This window comes from Quercus suber, unplaced genomic scaffold (genome assembly GCF_002906115.3).
Source record: "Quercus suber isolate HL8 unplaced genomic scaffold, Cork oak 2.0 scaffold_250, whole genome shotgun sequence".
Taxonomy (NCBI): domain Eukaryota; kingdom Viridiplantae; phylum Streptophyta; class Magnoliopsida; order Fagales; family Fagaceae; genus Quercus; species Quercus suber.
In genome coordinates, this window is record NW_027069706.1 from 159,139 (window position 1) to 166,873 (window position 7,735).

Below are 7,735 nucleotides of genomic sequence, written 5' to 3' on the forward strand. Positions count from 1 at the left end.
AAAGCAAAAAATAGAAAACATGGTCACGTTATGAAATAGAACGAGTGAAGTATTGCCATCAAAATAAACAAAATATAGAGACAGTTTTTATCATAATCTTGATGTGATCAACTATCAATGATAGAAAAAAAATATAATAAACTCATATAAAAGTGGTAATCCACCGCTCAACTAGTTCAATAAGTTAGAATCAAGGCTGTGACAAATATCTTAAGCCTAGAAGAGTTTTTTTTTTATTGCTTGAGAATGAAGCCTAGAAGAATTGATTCCCACGTACATGTTCAACATATCACGAGGCCACGCGCCTCAAAAAAGGAATATAGACATATGCAAATGACATATCCTATATAGCTTATACACACAACATGTCCCAAACGAAATGTCAGTCTTTCTTGTCCCACCATTTCTAATCTAAAATCTCATAATTACCTCCCTAATTATCCTTACTCTCTCTCTATAAAAATAGTAAGAGACCCAACTTAATTGTACAACTTATTAAGACCAAAGCATAGACCCAAACTTTTGAAATCAAACCCAAAAATGGCTTCCGAATCATCATCATCATCAAGCCCCAACACACCTTACCCCATCAAAACAGTGGTGGTTTTGGTCCAAGAAAACCGCTCCTTCGATCACATAATGGGTTGGATGAAGTCCCTAAACCCTGAAATCAATGGAGTCTCTCCAAACCAATTCTCCAACCCCATTTCCACATCAAACTCAAACTCAAACCAGCTCTACTTTGGTGACAAGTCTGTGTACGTAGTCTCGGACCCTGGTCACTCAATCCAAGACATCTACGAGCAAATATTCGGCGAACCATGGACCGAGCAAACCGCCGCCCAAAACCTCCCCCCGAAAATGAATGGATTTGCTCAAAACGCAGAGAGAAATCAAAGTGGTATGTCTGAGGCAGTCATGAATGGGTTTCTACCTGATAAAGTGGCTGTTTTTAAGGAGTTGGTGCAAGAGTTTGCGTTGTGTGATAAATGGTTCGCTTCTGTCCCGGCTTCTACTCAGCCGAATCGGCAGTACGTGCATTCGGCTACGTCGCATGGGCTTTCCGGCAATGATACTAAGTTGCTTATTGAAGGGATGCCTCAGAAAACCATATTTGAATCTTTGGATGAAGCTGGTCACAGTTTTGGGATTTACTATCAGTACCCTCCGGCCACCTTATACTACAGGTAAAATAAAAAAAGACTTCTCTTTAGTTCTTATGAATGGTTTAATGGTTTTTTTTTTTTTTTTAATAGATCGCTATTTTTGAAAAAAAAAAGAAAAGAAAAAGAAAGTATCCGTTGAACTATAAGATTTTTAGTTATATATTGATATATTTGTTTAAAACTTAGTGCCTTATTTTATTAACTTAGATGTTGTTGAAACTTGAAAGTTGGCTTGCTTTTGAATTTATGGCCGAACAACATGACAGTTTTTTTCAACCCAAATGTCTTGAAGGTTACTCCTCGCTTTTGTAAACAAGAGTGACGTTGAAGTTAATATAAACTTTATTGTATAAGTTTATGTGTGAACTTTCAAATATAAAATAAAAATATTTTAAAAAATTATTTGTTATATTGTTGATATAATATTCATAATCTTCATTATCATATTAGCTAATAAGTTTTTCTTGTCGTAAATAATTTTTCAAAGAACTAATAAAGAGCTTGTATTTTATAATAGGTTGAAATTTTTTGACAGGTAGGTCATATTTATTTTTTGGTTGGGGTCTAGGCCAGTTTCATTTGCTTCTTAAAATCAACGGAAAGTTGATGAGGAATAGTGTGTAGGGTATATATCATATCATATAAGATGATGAAGTAAAAGAATAGTAGGAATATTCACGTTTGGTCCAAAACAACGTCTACATTGACAAAGCTTTCAATATCTTATGGTGAAGGTGTTTTACTTTTACATAATTTACAATGCACAAAGTCAAGTATACATCCAAGTTTTCTTTAAACAAAAGAATTAATAAAAATCTATACATAAAAAATTAGAAAAGATTAAGGAATGACCATCTAATATTACATTAATGCCAAAACTAGCATCCAGCTCGAAGAATATTCTCCCAGTTGGACGTTAGTTTTGGAGAAATTATTATTTACACTGGGAAGATTGTTGATGTGGTCTTCCCTGACTAATAAGCTGATACTATCTATACATATGTATGTATAAGCTTCCTAATCAATAAAGGGAATAAAAAAAAAAAATACCAGATGATGTCACATTTGCATAAATAACAGTATTTTATTGGTTGGGAGGTTAGGAAGAACCACGTCAGCAGTCCTCTTGGTGGACTTAATAATTTCTCATAGTTTTGGCATTAGCTCATAATTAGTTTTTAACAAATTCATCTTTGTTTCCTTTTAAATAAAAAATATGACTAAACAAAGAAAAGCCATTTGCATGAATCATGAAATTAATATATTCTCTCTCTCTCTCTGTTTTTTCCGCTCGATATTACACATATTCTATATATCGTTTCACATGTAATTAAGTTTCAAGTTATGTTATTAGTTGTATGGTCACGTATACACTGCATAAGATGCACATGGCACATGAAGTTCCAACTAACAAAGTAAATACTCATGATCATTATCATATATATATGGTGTCGCTTGGTAGGGCATCATGACCAATATGATTATAAATTATAAGAGTTTTGACAGCTATATATGTGCCCATGTCATTGTTCTTCTAGATTTCAATATATTCTCTTTTTTCTCTCATAAGTCCTACCTTTCTTTTTTTCCTTTCCCTTCTACTTTTAACCTTATTAAGTAGTAGTTGGAGCCCACAATGATGATGCTCTTTTGCAAAGTTGAACTAGGGTGGGTTGGTGAGCTCCCCAAAGTCAATTAAATCACGGAGCTTCCCCAAGTTTTTTTTTAAAAATAATACTTGGAAAATAATATAAATAAACAAGATCTGAGATTACCAAAATTTTATAAGGGTACTTGTCCATTTAAAAACTCTTATAATATACATATTGTATACGAAGACACTTTGTTGCAGTTCCATGTGATTGCGATATCGATGTTAGTCATATGAGAAATATAGCATATGGCATAGAATATTCTCCACAAAAAAAAAGGTTAAAAGAAAAAGAGGCACGTTATGGAGCTTCTGTTTTTTTATGAAGTACTTTGCTATGTTCACCTACATACCAATCATATTATATGCATGCCATTTACAATAATTAATTAATTACTCTGCTCCACTGCCCCATTATACTTTCTAATCAAACTCTAGCATGAAATATTTTTTTTTTTGGCACTGCAATTATCACAAATAATCTGTTATATTTATAGTTGTAATAATTTTTTTTCAATCAATATAACAATGATATAACAATGAGCGGGAGAATTTAAATTATAATTTTTCTTTCTTTCAAAGGAAAGGAGGCAATACCACTAAATGTTTAAATTACAAAACTCTTTGATCGTTGTAATTATTGCATTCGTACAAATAAGAAATTAATAATATCTATGTAAGATGCAAAGTTCTATCAAATTCATGTCTGCATCTATGATCTATGTTGATAATATATCAAATAACATTTTGGAAAGAATAAACTTTCTTTCTATAATGAAAAATCCAAATAAGTAACCAAATAAATACATATTTGTGTTGTGTGTGTTTGTTTCTCTAAATAAAAAGAAAAAACAAAAAGTAAAAACGTACATGTGCGTGAGGCTCCACTGCATTTCTTTGGTGGCAGACAAGGAATACAAACTTAATTTTTTGACGAGAAATATTAAACTATTATTATCTCCTTTTATTTTTTAAAAAGAATAAGCTTTACTTATATTAATAGAACTAACTCATAAACTTGAATGATGTACTAGGTCTTCATGCTCATGAAATGCGCTGGTTTTACTCAAAAAAGAAAAAAAAAAGAAGTAAGCAAGTAAAAAAAAAAAAAAAAGAATGTGCATGAGGCAATTTCCCTAAATTCTATAGTAAAACAATTTTTGTTTGGCAATAAGCCTTTTATACAAGTGTGAAATTGCGGATGATGTTCAGGTTGTAGCTTAGAACTTGTATAGAATAAAAATTCAAGAGGGTTTTTTTTTTTTTTTTTTTTTTTTTTTTAATTCAATTTTCGGACTATAGAAAGGAAAACTTAAAGATATTCAATAATCAAATTATTTATTCAGTTATTACCTTTCTTTTTTCTCTTTTCTTTCTTTGCACTTAGGACGCTTTACTATTTTCATGTAATCAAATTATTTATTCAATTATTACCTTTCTTTTTTCTCTTTTCTTTCTTTGCACTAAGGACGCTTTACTATTTTCATGTGATCTGATGGATTAATTCAATTGTCAACAGGAACCTTAGAAAATTGAAATACTTATTACACTTCCATGACTTTGATCTACATTTCAAGAAGCATTGTGAGGAAGGGAAGTTACCAAACTACGTTGTAATTGAACAAAAATGGTTCGACCTGTTATCAATACCTGCAAACGATGACCACCCATCTCATGATGTCTCAGTAGGTCAAAAATTCATCAAAGAAGTCTATGAAACATTGAGAGCAAGCCCACAATGGAATGAAATGTTGTTCATAATTACATATGATGAGCATGGTGGATTTTACGACCATGTTCCAACACCAGTGACTGGAGTCCCTAGTCCTGATGACCTTGTTGGTCCTGCACCATATTATTTCAAATTTGACCGTCTTGGTGTTAGGGTCCCAACCATCTTAATTTCTCCATGGATTGAGCGTGGAACAGGTATGTTCGGCATGTTATTAATTAGTTGCAATTGCAAATTTAAGTCTTATTTTTTAAACTACATTATAAATTACACACTCTAAATTTTTTTGACATGTTTTCCTCTTTTTATTTATTGATAATTCGATAGTTAGGGGATGAGAGATTTAAATTTTAGATGTCTCTATTGAAAATACAAAAAGATGTTAATGAGTTGAACTATAAATTTCTTAGTGACAACGTTTTTAATTCAGTCTATTAAATTTAATATATTTTTTTTCACTTCAATCCTTAAACTTCTATTTTTTTGTCAATGGAATCCTTCTGTCCACCTAAGTCCAATCTATATCATTGAAAAATAAATATGAAAGGACTAAATTGAAAATAGATCAAAGTTAAAGGATTGAAATGCAAAAAAAAAAAAAAACAAACAAACAAAAAACAAAACAAAGAGGAAGAAGAAAAAAGGTGAAACTTAGCACTAAATTGAAAACGAATCAAAATTAGAGTGTGTAATTAGTAATATAACTTATATTTGTTGTGTATTAGTCTTATATAAATTAGAATTTAACAATTTAAAAAAAAAAAAAAAGGTGAACAGAAATATGCTTGTCTTTTGGGTCATTTGAGTATTAATTGATTTTCTTCCTTTAGTAATTCCTAGTTGCAGACAAAATATAAATTATTATGGCTAAATCTGGTTACATATTCTTTATTGCACACTATGAGTACTCATTTTCTATGTAATCATGTTTTGAAAACAATTTTAACTAAAATCGTGTTTTTAAAACATGATTTTAGCCCACAAGACAACGAATGTCCAACAAGTGTGCAATAAACCATCTGTGATTTTTAGTACCCAATTATAGCACTTTATTTAAACTTATTATTATTATTAGTTGGCATATGAGGTAACTTTATAGGGAGGAAAGTATTAATGCAAGTTGTTGATAATCAAAATGCAGTGTTGCATGGTCCTTCAGGGCGTATGAAACTTCACAGTTCGAGCATTCCTCCATTCCAGCAACTGTTAAGAAGATTTTCAATCTAAAAGAGTTTCTAACTAAGCGTGATGCATGGGCTGGCACTTTTGAAGGTGTTTTGACTAGAAAAACCCAAGATCCGACTGTCCAGGTAAACCTTCACATCTTTTAATCACCAACTATTTTATAATTGTCACTTGGGTAAAACTTAAGTACAGTTCCTTAAATGCAGCATTTTCATTCCTCAATTAAATTCAAAAGAATGGTTGTAAGTTGTGCCTGGGTTTGGATAGCTCGGTTAGTCATGGCAAGTTTTCACTTCTGCGTTTTCTTTTTTTTTTTTTTTGGGCCGCATTTGTTAACTTTGGAGGCAAAAATTTACTGTGCGTGTACTGTTCACGCACTATTTAATATTAAAAGTGAGTCCCACAATACTATTCACACATTTAAAAATTATTTTACTACAGTGTTTTCAACAACAATCAGTTTTTATCAACTTTCAGCAACAATAAGTGCTATCCAAACGGACTTGTATCGACTAATGAGTTATAAATACTGTTATTTTTTCCAAAAGTAACTAAATTCAATGCAATTATGTAAAGACTGTATCTATGGTTTATCCATTGTGTAATCTCTCTCTCTCTCATAAACTTATAAGTGACCATGCATGTTATTATGCATATTGCAGTTACTTTAGGGGAACCTGTGAAACTACGCGATGACGGGCCTCCAGATGAGGCAAAACTTAGTGAGTTTCAAGAAGAGTTAGTACAATTGGCCGCAGTATTGAACGGAGACCACAGAAAGGAAACCTACCCTGACAAATTAGTGGAGAACATGACTGTTGCAGAGGCCGCTAAATATGTTAAAGATGCATTCAAGACATTCCAAGACGAATGCGACAAAGCCAGGGCAAGTGGAATAAGCGAGGACGAGATCGTTGTTTGTGCTACAAACCCATCATCCAAATCCATTGCTTCTAAGCTATTTTCTTGCTTGATCTGTGATAATTGACTAATTTCCATTTTCACTTCTCTGCAAATCACATTCATTGGTTTTCGATTGAAGCACGACTTTGGCCTTGTAGAATCGGTTTGGAGCTGCGTTTTAGCTAATGTTCTTCGGATTTACAGATTCATTTGTTAAATAATGTAGAGACCCTGTATATCCATGTTCTTTATTGTTCTTTATTCTGATTCCAGTTATATTAATGTCAAACAAAGAATTTGAATACATTGCATCCAAACTTTCTCCCACCTCCCCCCAAATTTTTTTTTTTTCCTTAAAGCATTAGCATCAACTTTTTTAAAAATATATTATTTTAATACATCCAAACTTTGTCCCCACTTCGCCATTTTCTTTCTTGATGTAGAAAGGATTATTGGACTGAATTGGCTTGACTATTTGGTGAAGCGCCTCATATTTCGTAATCCATGATTCAGGAAAAAGGGAAGTTATCTAGTCCCTTGTAAGTTGTCTTGGGACAAACGTACACATAGGGGTCATCCTCGGATCAACTTGGAATAACAAGGCATCTTTGGTTTGGGCCATGGTTTGGACCGCCATATCAAAGGCATGATTTTGAAGCCTGTAAGCAAGTTGATAGTGAAGTGTAGCTGCATATGTATCTTGTACTTAAGAAGCTCCTGTGATCTGGACTTGAACCTTGAGAGCATCACAAAGATGAGGATCTTTGAGAGGCATGTTGAAATTTGGAAAAAGTGTGACAAAGACAATTCTTGCATTGAGAGTTGTCTAAACTGTTCCTGTAACTGCGTGTTGATACTATAGAAATCTGGAGTCAATGAGTAAAATTTTGGAGACTGCTTACAACACCAAAATGAAGATGTGTGTACCTTTTTTTTTGCCATGGAACAGCAAATTCTTTGGGAAGCGCAAGGGTGATGAAATTTTCACTGTCATTTGTTGCAATAAGATATGAGATGGAGAAAAAGAAGAACACCGGCATGCCGTTTTGCCAAACCCCCTCCAATGATTAGGTTAGAATGAGATTCAATTGAAGTACA

The 7,735-nt window shown here is 32.6% G+C and overlaps 1 protein-coding gene across 1 annotated transcript; it reads left to right on the plus strand.

The window, feature by feature from the left end:
- Positions 1-340: 340 nt before the first annotated feature.
- Positions 341-6,941, plus strand: LOC112000659 (non-specific phospholipase C4). Its single transcript, XM_024032851.2, is given in 6 exon segments — positions 341-1,187; positions 4,337-4,746; positions 5,691-5,717; positions 5,720-5,830; positions 5,833-5,859; positions 6,397-6,941. Coding segments are annotated over 6 exon segments (1,548 nt in total). The 5' UTR covers positions 341-540; the 3' UTR covers positions 6,723-6,941.
- Positions 6,942-7,735: the final 794 nt, after the last annotated feature.